Genomic DNA, 15,137 nt, shown 5'->3' on the forward strand with positions numbered 1-15,137 from the left:
TGAACCTGAAACCATCCACACCTATGCTTGTACTGTTTTATGTGCAGAAATGTTCAACCACGAGGTCGTGGTCGAAGCAATTCAAGAAAAAAAAGAGTGTCCCTGTCCCATCAGAAAACCCTCCTAAGAAATAAAAAGATGGATAATCGCTGAGGCTGGGGATGATTATAGTCATTACGTGACCCCCGCTAAAGCGGAAGGCAGTGCGGCATCATGTTTATTGCTTGTACAGCGTAACAACGCTCGAAAGCCCGTTGCGCCGCCCACGAAAATGCGTCCCTGAACACGTGTAGTCCCCTCTTAATACGACCTGGCCAGCAAGAGCCTCTTCGCAGTCGAAGCGGCACTTGAGGCAGCCGCGCCACCAGTAGCAGCGGCACCATCAGCGGCGGTTCCGGTCTCAACGGTACCTCTGGTGTCGTTGTTACCCATACCAGTAGGCTGGATGATGTACATGTTGCTGAGACCGAGCGAGCTGTTGGTGGGCAGGCCACTGACAAACTTGGCGGCAATCAAGGGGCCAGCAATAAGGAGAACGAACACAAGGATCAGGGTGAAGTAGAGGATCGAGTAGCGGATGACGCGACGCTTGCGAAGCTTGGTTTGCTTGAGTGAGTAGATGGGGGGACGGATTTGACGACTAGAGGTCCAGTTAGTTATTAATTTCTTCCAGTGGCGATCCATTTGTACGTACCTTGGGCGCAGCCAGAAGAGCATGATCGAGTGGAGTTTGTCGGCGTAGGGGATGCACAGAGCGGGAAGCATGATGAACAGAATCATGTGGCCAAGACAGAAGTCGCCAGCAAACATTCCCAGCTCCGTGATCTTACAGAGGAACTCACGACCAGGCTGCGTTACCGTGTGCCAACCCATGCTGTACCACTTACCCGTCCACCAGGCAATGTTTGCAGCGTCAGTCTTGAACTCACGAGTGAGTGCAAGAGAAACGATGAGCTTGTAGATAAAGCGCTGGATGGCGGCAGCGGCGATCATTCCCGAGAGAGCCTTGACGAAGCTCCAACCCTCGAGGAAGAACATGACCTCGAAGAAGACGATGATGATAATGACAGCCACCGCATGAGCAATAGCAGCCAGGACAGCACCGAACTTCTTGCAGCACATGCTCAAGAGAGGGCCCATACAGCAGGCCATGGCGAAGAACATACCAGACACACCAGCGTTGACGGCGATGGGACCAAAGGCGCAAATGCAAAGACGGATGATAGAGTCAGTCGCGTGGTACTCATCATCTGGGATATCATCGTTTCCTTTGGCGCCTTTGACGCCGGTCAGGGCGTTGATGTAAAGGTAAGGAATGATGGTGACGGCGATGAGGAAGATCGGGCCAACGATTTCACCCCAGACGATGTTTGCGAACGAGGCGCGAGGGACATCGCCGGACATCTTGGAAGACGGGTCACCCAGAGCCTTCCTCTTGAAACCAGTGAGACGGGTACGAGTGAGACGGCAGTATCCAATCCAAGATGCGCTGTGCGACTTGGTGTTGCCACGAGAGAGCCAGCGGAGATACTCTCTGTAGTCGATGAAGAAGTCGTCCCAGGAGAATTGGTGAGGGTTGAAGATGAACGGCGAGATGGTGAGAGCAAGAAGCGAGACCCACCAGTAGACACACCAGGCATCCCAGATGGTCATCGTGGCAAACAGCAACATCATGAGCATACGACCACCCAGGTAGATTGACGGGGGTGCGAAACGCGAGAACAGGATACCGAAGGGAATGCGCGCAGTGGCGAAACCACGACCAGTACCGATGTAGCGAGCACCACCGTAGGACAGATCGCTGGCAACAGCCTGGGAGTAAATCTGACAGACGAAGACTTCGAACATAGGCGAGAGAGAAGAGAAGTGCTTCGCGAGACGAGTAGCCGCACGCCAGGCACCACGCTCGGTAAGTTCCTGGACAGTCAGAGGGATGAAGGCAATGATCAAGACGATGAAAATAGACACCGTGCAACGAGTGATCCAGTCGATGACCGGTTGGAGGTTGGCGCAACCAGTGGGGAACAACGGATCGGTGATAGGCTTGTTCTTGTTGTACTTGCAGGTGATGGTCTCATGGTGGAGAGCGCCGAGGTTGAGAACAACGAACATGAAGAACTGCACCGACAACATGATAAACATGTTGTTCAAATGGAAACCGGGATGGGCGTAGTAGAACGACAGGAAGCGGTCGAGAGGCAGCTGGGTACCGAGATAGTAGTACTCGCGAGAAAGCATTTGCTCACCCATACCCGTACCAATCTTAGTGGTGAAGTTGAGAATGGAACCAAAACCAAGATCACGACCCTTACCACACTGGTAGTACTCGCAATGCTTGATACGACCACCACGCAGAAGAGCGCGCATACCGGCGTAAATATCTTCGTTAAGGTGCAGACCCTTTTGTCCGTTGGAGACACCACCACGCGTAGTCATGAAGATACCGTTCAGGAAATCGGGGTGACCGTAATGCAGCTTGCCACCAATCTGGGAAAGAGTACGGGCAAACATGGTACCGAACGTTTGTTCCTTACCAGCAGCGACGTCACCAAGGATACCGATGTTCTCAGAGAAAATGTACTCGCGGGCACCGAGAATGGCCACGGGGTCAAAGTCCGAGCGAGGAAGACCAGGAGTGTAGGGCGAAACGTTGTCAGTGGTCATCTCCTCGAACTCGGCCAGGACGGAACGGATCTTCAGACACTCCTCGAGATAGTTGTCCTGGTTAGCGTCGACAAGCTGGATGTACTCGCCACGGTAGAAGATAACGGCGTGGTTCTGGTTGTCGGACTTGCCGTCACCGAGAATGGGGTTACCAGAGAGCAGAACCCGGAACTTGGGCTTACGCATGCCGTTCTCCATAAGTTCAGAGTGACCGTCGATGAGAGAAGAGTAGAGACGCGGGTCCTCGCCTTCGTTCGCAGGTGGCTCCTCGTCGAGGTAGGCAATCTGGAGATCGGGGTACGCGCGAAGTAAGAACTCGGTGTTTTCTCTCTCCTCCTTGGTGAACTTCGCGTAACGCTGCATAGACACGCAAATCTTGTACTTGCGACGCGCCATGCGCTCAAGTTCCCTTTCCAGCTTGTCAGAGTTACCACCGAACATCTGGACGACTTCAGGGTTCTCGACACGGTAAAGCAACTTGATGGCGCGGCTGTAGTTCATGAAACCAGAAATCGTGCGGTACAGAGTCTGCGAGCGAAGAGAAGCCCAGATACGAGTGCGGAGAGTGTACTCAGGGGCAGCAGACTTGAAACCAATGCAGTAGAAGGGCAGGTCGTCAATCTTGGCCTTTTGCGTGTCCTTCTCAGACTTCTCGGCATCGCCATTGTTGAACTGCGAAGTCTCATCGGCCAGAATCTTGGTGTCCTTGACGAAGCAGTCCCACTCGTGCGGGTGCAGCTGCTTGAGATACTCCAGAAGCGTGACACGGGAGTAAGGCTCGTCCTCGCGAATAATCTCCCTGAGAGAAAGAAGAATCTTTTCACTGTAGTGAGGAATCATAACAGTGAAAGTAGGCATGTTATCGACAGGGAGAGGCTCCGGAATAGGAGTAGACAGCGACTGCGCGAAGAAAGAAATGCGGCGCTCAGCCTCACTACCCGCAGGGAAGAACTCGGTCTTGAAGGAGTGATCTTCCTGTGAGACGAAGAAAGTCGGAGCACGCAGCGTTCTCTTTCCTTCCTGCTCGGAAGGAACCTGGTGGTAAAGCAGCTTCTGCACATGGTCAATGGCCAGGAGATGCTCCCTGTACATGGAGATGATGATGGCGTTCCAGATTTGAGAAATCAGAACCTTGGGCTTGTACTTGATCTCCATGTCTGTCGTGGCCAGAACCTTGGAGTAGATACGCTTGGGAAGACGGGAAAAGATGTTCCTCCAAGGCGTCCAAATCGAAATACCAAGGTAGAAGGATCCAGCAACAGAGAACAACATGTTGCAGATGATGTACCACAGGTAGGTGTCGAGGAAGAACAGGCAAAGATCGGTGAAGTACATCAGGCCCAACAGAATCTGAGGCTGCCTCTTGCAGAGAATGTCCTCATTTCCTTTGCCGAAGATGTTCTCACCGTAGCATTTGCTGAGCTTCATGGTCGACAGAACGCGGATCGGATCTCTGAACGAAAGAGTCAAGAAGAAGTAGGACTCGGACAGCTTGGCTGCGAAAACGCAGACCCAGAGACCGTAAGACATCCAAACCGCATTACCCTTGAGATGCGGCCAGCTAGCCGTAAAGGTAGCACTGGCGACATACTGACGCGAGTTCTTCGTCAAGTAGCTGCCCCAAAGGGCACCAAGAGGCATGAACGAGAAGTAGATGATCGTGATAAGCGCGAGCAGGAACTGGACGATACCAAGGATGAGAGCGATCTTGTTCTCCCGATTGACACCGAAAACGTAAACCGCAGGGGCAACGTTGATGGCGAAGACAACGAGCAAGAACAAGAGACGCTTGGTGAGATGCTGAGCACCAGCCCACTTACGGGGGACGTACGCCCATTCGCAGAGCGTAGCACCGATCATGAGCAAAGAAGCCAGAGTACCACCGAGAGAGACCGCAGACCATTGAGCCGCGACAGGCGGCTTGTTGTTGATCTGTTGCTGGTAGTTTTTGGTGTAGAGCGTCGGAGAGTTGAAGACCGTGTACATCCAGAAAATAGACAAGTGGATGACCCAGATACGGTTGAAGTTGGTAAGCATGTGCCACCAAGAGCGCGTTTCCCTGTAGGTCTTGAAAAAGACCTTCTTCCAGTTAACGTCCTTCAGCCTCTCGTAACGCTCCGGTGGCGTAAGGTCAACGAGGCGAGACTTGTCCTCGAAGATGATGCGTTCAATGCCCTCCGGGTACCAGAAGAGTTGATTCATATCATCGTAACCAATGATCTGAGCGTGGTCACGTTCGCGACGGACGTACTTTCCATCCACAATTTCATAACCCTGGTCCCTGTAGTATTGGTACAGAGGCGTGATGATGGTGTTCAGGAAAGTAAGCTCCTCAACGGGCTCCACACGGGCTTGGCAGGCCGGAGAAGTATGGAAGTCGTCGGCGCATTTGAAAATGAAGCAGCAAAGTTCGGGCATAAAACGGAGAACGTTGGCCTCGCCCCAAATCATCAGGAACAAGGCAATCTGCCGCACCCGATCGTGCTGCGACATCTTGTTCATCCTGCTCTTCCACCTGTACTCGGCGGCCTCGAGACTGTTGTCGCCCTCGAAGGCTTCCATCATCTCCTCCTCATTGGCAGCATCATCGCCTCCCTTCTTCTTCTTAGCCGTCTTCTTGTTCTTCTTCTTGCCAATGTTCATGTTTGCGAAGCCAACGGCGTCGTCCATGTCCAGGTGCGCGGCAAAATACCACCTGCGGTAGTTGGCGTTGTCACCGCCAATGTAATCGGCGTGCAGTGAAAGAAGGGCCTGGTTCGGCGCCATGCGCGAGGCACGGGAGTCGAGAAGCGTCATCAGGTGATCGTAGCAGTTGCGCATGCTGTCCCTCTGGAAACCAAACTTGGAGGCGAGGTCGAGGAAGATGTCCTCGATCTCCTCCTTGGACAAGGGAATCTGCGCATCAGATGTCCAGGCGGGGTATGGCTCCTTGGAACGTTGGCCAGCAGGGAGAGCGTTTGCGTAGTCCACGCCATAGACAGGGGTCGAGGCGCCAGAGCTGCGGTTTCCGCCGTACGAGACCTGAGAAGAAGGTGGGCGGTATCCACGGCCACCTGGACCTTCGGCATAACTGTCACAAACCGTTTGTCAGCATATCCGTGATTTTCTGGATCTGTTGCGCGAGCCGCGTCGAACCTCATAGTGAAGTCGCTGAAAGTCTCCGAGTCATCCTCGGATCCATTGCCGCGCCTGCCTCCACTACATAGTGTCAGCTACGAGCCTCCGGCGCTTCTGGGAGAAGAAGCACTTGGAACATACCCGTACCCTGCGGCCTGACCAGGCTGGTCGTAGTATTGGCTATCATAGTACTCGTCCTGGTAGCCGGCTTGGCCATGTTCGTCGTAGTAGCCGTCTTGGGCGTACTGACCGTGGCCATCGTCGTAGTAGCCGCTTTGATCATAGTACGAATCGGTGCCCCCATGCTGGCCGTCGTAATAGCCCTGGGGGTCATCGTGATAATAGGCGTCCTGGCCCGAGTGGCCGTAGCCATCGTCGTAGTGGCCTCCTTGCGGATGGCCCGACATAGTGACAGGCTAAAAAGAAAAAGCGGTCAGCTGGCAAGATGGCGACAAGGCTTCCGGAAGCTTGGACAAGCTCACCTAGCGACGGTGAAGTCCAGGCGACAATCGGTGGGAGCGAATTGAACAATTGAGGGAACGACGTAGAGTTGACAACGAACGGGTGGGTAGCCGAACGTCTAATTGCCAGCGGCAGTCAGTGCGAAGTCCTTGTGTCCTGGTAGCCGGGCAAGGACAGGAGGTCAGGCGGGTGCGGGGGCGAAGGACGTACCTATTAGGGGGTAGTGGCGGCAGCGGTTCCAAGGCTACGGCGACCGGAAACGTCGAGAAGTTGCAAAGAACGAGAGTGGTCGTTGTCGTTGTTGACGAAACGCGCGGCCAAGGCGATTGAGAGTCGGACTTGGCAGCGTGATTGGCGGCCGAAATTGGGATGGCCGGGGCGCGCAGCTGGGCTTCCTCCTTGCGGCTCAGTGGGCGAGCTTTGGGAAGAAGGACAGCGGAGCGGTCCTGAGGCTTGGTGGTGAAGGAACGAAGGTGAGCGACGACGGCGTCGACGGTACAAGAGGGAAGGGGAAAAGGGGAGCTGGAATGGGCGACAGCAGTTTTGAGGGAGCGCCTCCCGGGCGGCTGTCACGCCTGAAAGGACCGGGCGCGCGACGGGTGGAGACGCGGGCAGGGGGGCGATCAAGCCTTTCCCAACGCTCGCGGTTAGCGTAGCATCGGCAGCACGGAAGGCGCGAATCGAAGATGCAAGCTGATCGGCCCAGGACCGCTGGCGCACATCCCCATCACCACCCTGCCACGCCTGCTAATTTTGTCGCGCCATTTTTCCAGGCATCCCACGCCCACTCGTCCAACTCCTGTCAGACGTCACCACTTCTCGCACCTTGAATTTGCTTCCGATAAGGGCATGATGAAGTGGCGGGAGCGCACCCCTGCACGCCCGAAACACGCTTCCGCCAGAATAGGGGCAACAGTTGCCGTTTACATAAGGGAACAACCACCGATCCCTTCCGCTGCCAAAGGATTCATTATTTATAAGCCTTGTCTCCTCCTGGTCCTTCTTTGCCTCCTGCCTGCCCTTCTCGCCTCCCATACCCCCATACCCTCGACTGCCCCTTCCCCTCGACCCCTCCCCCTGTTCGGGCTCCCGGTTGGTGTAGCGTCGATGCTGTGCCTTTTGCCGGGTTGCGGCTCGGTGCGTGGCCTACTCGTACATAAAAGCTTGCTTGACGCTTGATCGGCGTCAGGAGACGGTGGCGGACATTAGGCAGCCCAGTGCGGCGCATGTGATTCGCCGTGTGTTGCGCGAGCTGTGTGGCAGTGCTGAGATTTGAGAAGCCGTATCCAATGCGGCCCCCCTGGGCCCTCTCCGCCGCCGCCGCCGCCAAAGTCGCCGGCCCCCGCGTCGCGTCGTCGTCGCAAGCTAGCTGAGCAGCAATAGGGCGGCGGATTTGTTGCGACGAATGGCAGCCTCCGGCTTCTGGAACATGCTCGCGCGCCGATTGCGTGTCGGACTCGCCCTACAACACAGGCGGCTCCACTCGGCTCGTTTCGGTCATTTCCTTTGGGCGGAAATAGCCCACTCCCCTGAGCGCAGTGATCTCCCCATGAACACTCTCCTCCACCATTTGCCTTCTTCCTTTTATTTCGACTCCACGGGCCCAGCCTCCTCTTTCCATTAACCCTTCCTACACACTCTTTACCGGACCTCTCGTTTTCCGACCTCTCGTTTGCCTCCCACTAGCGCTCGTGGTGTGCTCCGCCTCCACTACTTTTACCTCTTCCTTCCGCTGCATTCCGCACCTCACTCTCCTTAACCCACTTGCCATCATGAAGTCGTTCGGCATTGCCGCTGCCGCGGCTGCCCTCCTCGCCAGGGCCGTCGCTGCTGACGTCCCCCCAATTGAGATCAAGGTACTTGCGCTGCCTCGAAGCCGACGCTAGGTCTGCCCGTGCTAACGCGACGCGTCGCCCAGGGCTCCAAGTTCTTCTACTCCAACAACGGCACCCAGTTCTACATGCGCGGTGTTGCCTACCAGCAGGAGTACAGCACCAACGGCACCTCGAGCGGCAACGATGACTACACCGACCCGCTCAGCAAGCCCGACAACTGCAAGCGTGACATTCCCTACCTGACCCAGCTGCGCACCAACACCATCCGTGTCTACGCCGTCAACCCCGACGAGGACCACGATGAGTGCATGCAGATGCTTCAGGATGCCGGCATCTACGTCGTTTCCGATCTGTCGTCCCCCGGCAAGTCCATTGACCGCTCCGACGCCGCCTGGAACGACGAGCTGTACGCCCGCTACACTGCCGTCATTGACGCCATGGCCAAGTACAACAACACGCTTGGCTTCTTCGCCGGTAACGAGGTTTCCAACTCGCCCAACAACACCGATGCCAGCGCCTTCGTCAAGGCTGCCGTTCGTGACAGCAAGGCCTACATCAAGGCTAAGGGCTACCGTACCATTGGTGTCGGTTACGCCACCAACGATGACGCCGACATCCGTGAGAACATGGCCAATTACTTCAACTGCGGTGATGACGAGGCCAGCCGCATCGACTTCTGGGGTTACAACATCTACTCGTGGTGCGGTGACTCTTCCTTCACCAAGTCTGGCTACGACGTCCGCACCAAGGAGTTCGAGGACTACTCCGTCCCCGTCTTCTTCGCTGAGTACGGCTGCAACGATGTTTCTCCCCGTCAGTTCACCGACACCCCTACTCTCTTCGGTGACAAGATGAACAACGTCTGGTCCGGTGGTATCGTCTACATGTACTTCCAGGAGGAGAACGACTACGGCCTTGTCACCATCAAGGACAACAAGGTCAGCACTCTTAAGGACTTCAGCTACTACTCCAAGCAGATCCAGTCTGCCACTCCCACTGGTGTCAACAGCGCCAGCTACACCCCCTCGAACACTGCTGGTGCCAAGTGCCCCACTGTCGACAAGTCTTGGGCTGCCACCAACTCCCCTCTGCCGCCTTCTCCCAACCGTGAGCTGTGCACTTGCATGTACAACTCTCTTGGCTGCACTGTCTCCTCCAAGGTCGACTCTGAGGACTACGGCGAGCTCTTCGGCACCGTCTGCGGTCTCAACAACAAGGCTTGCCAGGGCATTGCTCACAACGCCACCACTGGTGACTTTGGTGCTTACAGCATGTGCAACTCCACTGAGCAGCTTGCCTTTGCCCTGAACCGCTACTACGAGCTCCAGGACAAGAGCTCTGATGCCTGCTCCTTCAGCGGCTCTGCTCAGCTCGCCTCTTCCACCAAGCCCGCCGGCAGCTGCTCTAGCTTGATGGCTCAGGCTGGTACCGCTGGCACTGGTCAGGTCACCGCTTCCCCCACCAGCACTGCTGCTGCCTCCGGCGCTGGCGGCTCCGACTCCAAGAGCTCCAAGGGCGCTGCTGCCGGCCTTACCGTCCCCCGCTTCGACTTCGGCATGCTCCAGATGGGTGTCTACGCTGTCGGTGCCATGGGTCTTGGCGCTGGCATGATCCTTCTGTAAAAAGCTCCACTGAGCATATCATGCTTACACCTCCGACCAATGGCCTTGCTAGCGGTCTTGCATTTTCTTGGGTATTCGTCTTGACACCGGCTTGCTGGACATGGCTTCTGGGTTAAGAGCTTGTATGAAGATATACACCTTTTTGCACTTTGCTTTTATGCAATTAGTTGAATAGAACGATTGCTCTTGCTTTATCATCATCAATGTTTAATCTTTTCCGGTGTTATTCTTTAGTTTGGTTTCCGTTCAGCGTGGTTCCATCCCTACGGTCTGTCCTTGCTGAGTGAGTTGGCGTGCTGTTCTTTTAAAGCGAGCACGTGAGCAATAGACATGAATTGTCCTTAGCTACCCAAGCATACAATAATGGTCAGGAGTTTATTCAAAATTGCCCCATCTTAGATACCACAACCGCCGAGATTACTTTGTGACATTCCGCCGCCGGCGTCTCCTCAGCAAGCGCGGCTCCATCGCGGCCAAGCTGCATCGAGGTATTTGCCAAATGGACGCGCCTTCTTTTCTCGGCCTTGGCCATGGCCAAATTCAAACCGCGATATTATTAGCACCGCCCCAGCATCACAGCCCGCGGGCCGCAGCCATCTCAGCCCGGCTCAACGCGTGCGGTGCTCGACCATGGCAAGTCGGATCCGTTGTCTATCCGCCCGTCATGGTGCGGTTGACGTCGCCGCCATCCTCTCAAGACCACGACACTGGAGCGCGACGGTGGCCGACGCCCAGCACCGCGTTCTTGCGCGCCTGTTTACCATTCTCAATGGCTTGGGGCGCGGCGACAAGACTCGCGGCCGTGTGTAACAGTCTCGAAAGCCATGAATAGGCCTCTCCGCCGCAGCTGCGGCGCGCGTGCTATCATTGTCGTCGTTGTCGCTCGTTTGACTGCTCGCGCCCATGCTGCCCGGGCGCTTCACCCTCCTTCTTTGCTGCGGCCTTTTGGCCCGGCCGCGCGTAGCCCGCGCGGACATCATTACCGTTTACGAGACGCGGTGCATCGAGGACTTACTCTCCCTATCGCCATCCTCCTCTTCGGCCGTGTTCGGCACGAGCGCCAGTGCTAGCGCCAGCTCTAGCATCATCTCGCCCCCTGGAAGCGTGTCTCCCGACGGACTGTGCGGTGGCAGTTTCCAGTGCCGGGGCTCGCCGTTCGGGGCATGCTGCGGCGCCAACAGCCGATGGTGAGTCTCCAAACAACGGGACGAATCCTTTCTTGCTCCTTCGCCCTATTCTATCCAGGCAAACACTAACTGGCCCCCGCGCCGCAGTGCTGACACTGCTGCCGCTTGTGGCCCCGGCTGCCAGTCCGCTTTCGGCTTGTGTCCAGTGCCGGGCACCGTGCCCAGCAACGATGGCTCATGCGGCCCCGTCGCTTTGAAGTCGTGCTTGGGCAGTGGGCGCGGTGCTTGCTGTAGCCAATGGGGCTATTGTGGCGCTGGGTCTGATTACTGTGGCACCGGCTGCCAACCGGGCTACGGATACTGCGGCGCAGTTCCACCGCCGGTCTCGTTCTCGTTCTCGTTGACGCAGAGCTCGTCGCAGAGCCTCGCCCCTGCGCCTACGGTCTCGGGTTCTGTTTATACGCCGCCCGAGAGCTCGGGAGTTTCGACTTCGCTTTCGTCTTCGTCTGTCGGAGCGTCTTCTGGCACGGCGAATTCGGGTACAGTGTCTTTGGCTAATTCCGAAGGAAGTGCGTCCTCCACTACGCAAGTTGTTAGCTCGGTTCTAGTGACACCTGTACCGGCAACCTCTTCCTTTTCCTCTACTTTGTTTCCGTCATTCAGTTTAATCAGTGCCTCCTCTTCGACCCCAGGCAGCACGCCCCTTCCTTCGAGTCTTTCAGCAGCTTCATCCAGTGCCTCTTCTTTACCAGCAGCTCCATTCGGTGCATGCGGTAGCAACAACGGCGGAGTTGTGTGCTCAACATCCCTCTCCGCACCCTGTTGCTCACAATTCGGCTTCTGGTGAGACTTTCAGATCCCTAAATAAAAACAGAAAAACATTGTCAAGAAGCAAAGATACTGACAGCCTACTTAGCGGTAACGACACGCAGTACTGCGGCTTCGGGTGCCAATCCGGCTTTGGCCAGTGTTTGCAGGTCTCAGAGGACGTGGAGATCAGCCGTGCGCCAACAAACCTCATCTCGACGGCTACGCAGTCGCAGTCAGCCAGCTCGACGCTGGCAGTTGGTGCAGCGCCGACAAACCTTGCATGTCCTCAGGATGACGGAAAAGCGGTTTTCCTCGCCGGCCGGCGTTTTACGCTGATGTGCTTCAGGGAGCCATACGGTAAGCCACTTATTAAAGTGCGTGAAGGGGAGCTTGACCAAGCTGATGAAGTGATGCAGGCGGCAACTTACCCAATCAGCCCTTGTACTCTCCTAACCTGGTATTCTGTGGACAAATTTGTTCACTGACGAACGGCTGCGCGACGGCGTCTCAAGTGGGCACATTCTGCTATCTCAAGTCCACCAACACGGGCTTTGTCAACAGCGGCGGCAACGCCCTCGTCGTGCTGCCAGCGGATAATCCACCCCCGCCCGTCAACAACCCTGGGGCCCCGAGTTCCAGTGTGGCGCCTTCTTCGTCATCGTCGATAGGGGCTGCAGCCTGCGGCACTGGCAGTGCATCGCCGACGCTACATCTCGCCAGTCCAACGCCTCTACTCAGCACTGACGTCTTCAACAACTACGACGATGAAGTCCGCAACCTGACGCTGCCATTCCCGATGCAGCTTTACGGCGAGAGCGCGCGGACTTTGTTTGTGTCGACGAACGGGGTGAGTGTTCCTTCTCTTTTCTACCATCATCACCGCAGACCCCTGGCTAACAACCTGCTCCAGGTTCTCTCCTTTGGTCCAACGATAGCCTACGCGCCAAAGCTGCTGCCAAGCACGGAACTACCGCCGTACTCAGTCGCGCCGCTGTGGAGCGACATGGTGCTGCCGTTCCAGGAGGCCAGCGACGGCATCTGGTACGAGGTTGACCCGGTCGCGCAGACTGTCAACGTCGAGTGGATCCTTGGCTCCGCGGGCGACATTTACAGCCTGCACCAGTTCCAGGTCAGGTACGAGGCGCGGCTGCCGAACATTGTGCGCTTCTCGTACTTTACCGTCGCTGGCAACGGCGTTGGTGCGAGTATCGGTGCGCAAGGGAGTGAGTTTGCCCGCTTTCTTTTCGTTGTACTTGTGTTTATGCTTGTGCTTTTCGGCTTTTGCGGTCGTGTCTGCTGTCTTTGCTGTTGCTGTTTTTCTGGCTTGGGGGTTTCTCTCGAACTGCTCCTTTGTTTTTCTTCCTCTCTTTTTCCTTCTTTTATTTCTTCCTTGCTGTCTGCTCGAGCAACGCTGACTATTGATGTAGATGGCGTCGCGGCCCAGTTCGCGTACAACCAGCGCCTCCTCTGTCCCGGCACCGTCGTGACCTGCGATACCATTGCCAACCGCTGCCGCAATGGCACGGACACGTCGTAGGCTGCTCGGCGCTGTGTTGGTGTCTTTGTGTTTTGAATGGTTGTGCCAACAGTAAAGATTGAGATTGAGAATGAGAAGAGGAGTGAGGAGAAGGAAAGGGAAGGGGCAGTGGTTCCAGAAGCGGTGGCAGCAGCAGCAGCGGAGGCAGTTGTAGTATTAATCGTTGTACGAGTAGGAAGAGCCAGTGAAAACAGCAGATTACAATGATATCAGTGACACTCAACCCATGTCGTTAGCTACCTACCTTTACAGGGCTATGGATATTTAGGCCGCTAGCTACCTACCTACCTACCTACCTGCCTCCACTGCCATCGCTTGTGGTGAATAGGTAGTTAGTGGCTTGGGTGTCGAGCCCTATTTGTACGGTCCGTTTGTCGGGGGAAGTGCGCGATGAAGCGGAGAGGTAGAGATGGTGGACGAGAGGGGTGTCGTGAGCCTGGGGGTTGGGTGGGTGCGTGCTCGGGGAAGCGTAGGCGAGCAAGACTCGCGGGAGGGATTCGTCATGGCTGTATGTGTGTGTGGGCGCGCTGTGCTGGTGTCGTGGTCGTGTGCTTTTGCTCTTGCTTGCTTGCTTGTCTGTTCGTCTGGCGACTCCTTCCGCGTAGGTAGGTAGGTACGTACCTAGTTAGATATCCATGACCCTATCCGTGTGTACATCGTACATGCACGAAAAGACGCCTACCTACACCGTGCTCCGCCGTGCTCTGCCGTCCGCGCGCGCGCCCACGCTCTGTTCTTAGGGGTAGCCACGGCGACGGATACCGGGTGTCGTGGTCGTTGTCGTTGTCGTGGTTGTGGTGCTTACCTGCGTGCCTGGGTTCCGAGTAATACCTTGATAGGTACCTAGGTGGTGCGTACTTAGAGGTTAGTGGTTAGTGGTTAGTGCTTGGTGGAGCGCACCATAGGTCTTGTACTGTACGGTGTACGTTGTACGCTTCTCCTCTCAGTGACTATTATAGGAGTAAGTAACGCACAGGGCATGCCTGCGAGCTGTGTACCTACCTACCGTAGGCTGCGTGCTGCGTGCCATGTAAGTATAGGTAGGTACCCTGGTAAACACGTACCTGATCAATTCTCAAAATCCAACACTGCGTACATACGCTCCCACCCATCAGCAGCAGTGGCCTGAGCCTCAAAACCTCTCCCCCTCTACCACATAGGTAGGTAGGTCTGACAAACTGACTCTCTCGCTCCCTCCATCTCTCTCTCTGACTCTCGCGCGCGGCGCGCAAAACAGAGAGATCTCGATCCCAGCCCCAGCACCTGGTCATGAGCTGCACCCACCAGCGCCCACGTCATCGCACGGCACGGCACGGCAGCAGCTGCTCACGCGAACACGGCCCTGACTCGCCCGGTTGCGGTGGTGCGCACGGCCCGCTCCGCGCCGCGCCGCGCCCGTTGCGTCCCGGTTGTGCCAGGTGCTGGTGCTTGGCATGCCCGCGGCTCCCGTGTGTCTCGTGCGTGCGCGCTCAATGCGGGTTTAATGGCCTTGGACCTATTGTAGCTGTCCACTTATGGGGTTGGCGTGTGCCGTAGTTGGTACGATAGTTAGGTACCGCGAGATCGGGCGCGCAGTGCTTCGCGGACTGTGCGTGCCGTTGCGTCACGCCCGTGCGCATGGAGGTGTTGTTGTCGTTGTTAAGGTACCATGCGTGCCGTGCCAATGCCAATGTTAACGCCAACACCAACGCTGTGGTGGTGATGAGCGCGCGGCGGTGGTTGCGTAATGAGCAAAGGGCAGCAGCAGCAGCAGCAGCAGCAGCAGCAGCAGCAGCAGGGCAGCCTGTTTGGTGCTGCTGCTGCTGCTGCGGCTGCCGAGGCCTGCCGTGCGCAACGCGATATCACATCGCAGGGCTGCGCCGGGCCACCGGCGTACCTGGCTAGGTAGTATAGGTTGTGTTCCATAGGACAGCCAGGCAGGCGGGCGGGAGGAAGAAAGGAACGGCGGTGGTGGATTTGCCTG

At 56.5% G+C, this 15,137-nt stretch overlaps 4 protein-coding genes across 4 annotated transcripts; 2 read left to right on the plus strand and 2 right to left on the minus strand.

Moving 5' to 3' along the window:
- Nucleotides 1–151: 151 nt before the first annotated feature.
- K452DRAFT_142174 (glycosyltransferase family 48 protein) lies at nt 152–6,497 on the minus strand. Its single transcript, XM_033535421.1, has 6 exons — nt 6,454–6,497; nt 6,264–6,361; nt 5,923–6,197; nt 5,800–5,862; nt 695–5,734; nt 152–640 (listed from the first exon to the last, which is right to left on the minus strand). The coding sequence occupies exons 3-6, from the start codon at nt 6,186–6,188 to the stop codon at nt 301–303; spliced, it is 5,709 nt and encodes a 1,902-aa protein (XP_033400184.1). The 5' UTR covers nt 6,189–6,197; nt 6,264–6,361; nt 6,454–6,497; the 3' UTR covers nt 152–300.
- A 1,518-nt stretch (nt 6,498–8,015) lies between these two features.
- Nucleotides 8,016–9,700, plus strand: K452DRAFT_325052 (carbohydrate-binding module family 43 protein; the record flags this gene model as incomplete). The annotated part of the gene is made up of 2 exons (XM_033544742.1): nt 8,016–8,099; nt 8,162–9,700. The coding sequence occupies 2 exons, from the start codon at nt 8,016–8,018 to the stop codon at nt 9,698–9,700; spliced, it is 1,623 nt and encodes a 540-aa protein (XP_033400185.1).
- Nucleotides 9,701–12,141: 2,441 nt separating this feature from the next.
- On the plus strand, nt 12,142–13,379 carry K452DRAFT_142225 (uncharacterized protein). The gene is made up of 2 exons (XM_033535422.1): nt 12,142–12,484; nt 12,548–13,379. The coding sequence occupies exons 1-2, from the start codon at nt 12,434–12,436 to the stop codon at nt 13,172–13,174; spliced, it is 678 nt and encodes a 225-aa protein (XP_033400186.1). The 5' UTR covers nt 12,142–12,433; the 3' UTR covers nt 13,175–13,379.
- Nucleotides 13,352–14,596, minus strand: K452DRAFT_142348 (uncharacterized protein). Its single transcript, XM_033535423.1, has 6 exons — nt 14,239–14,596; nt 14,181–14,193; nt 14,075–14,124; nt 13,980–14,017; nt 13,857–13,904; nt 13,352–13,733 (listed from the first exon to the last, which is right to left on the minus strand). Exons 1-6 carry the CDS (start codon nt 14,443–14,445, stop codon nt 13,529–13,531), a joined length of 561 nt encoding a protein of 186 aa, XP_033400187.1. The 5' UTR covers nt 14,446–14,596; the 3' UTR covers nt 13,352–13,528.
- Between the last annotated feature and the right edge of the window lie 541 nt (nt 14,597–15,137).

The sequence above is a fragment of the Aplosporella prunicola genome (assembly GCF_010093885.1).
Source record: "Aplosporella prunicola CBS 121167 unplaced genomic scaffold K452scaffold_6, whole genome shotgun sequence".
Taxonomy (NCBI): Eukaryota; Fungi; Ascomycota; class Dothideomycetes; order Botryosphaeriales; family Aplosporellaceae; genus Aplosporella; species Aplosporella prunicola.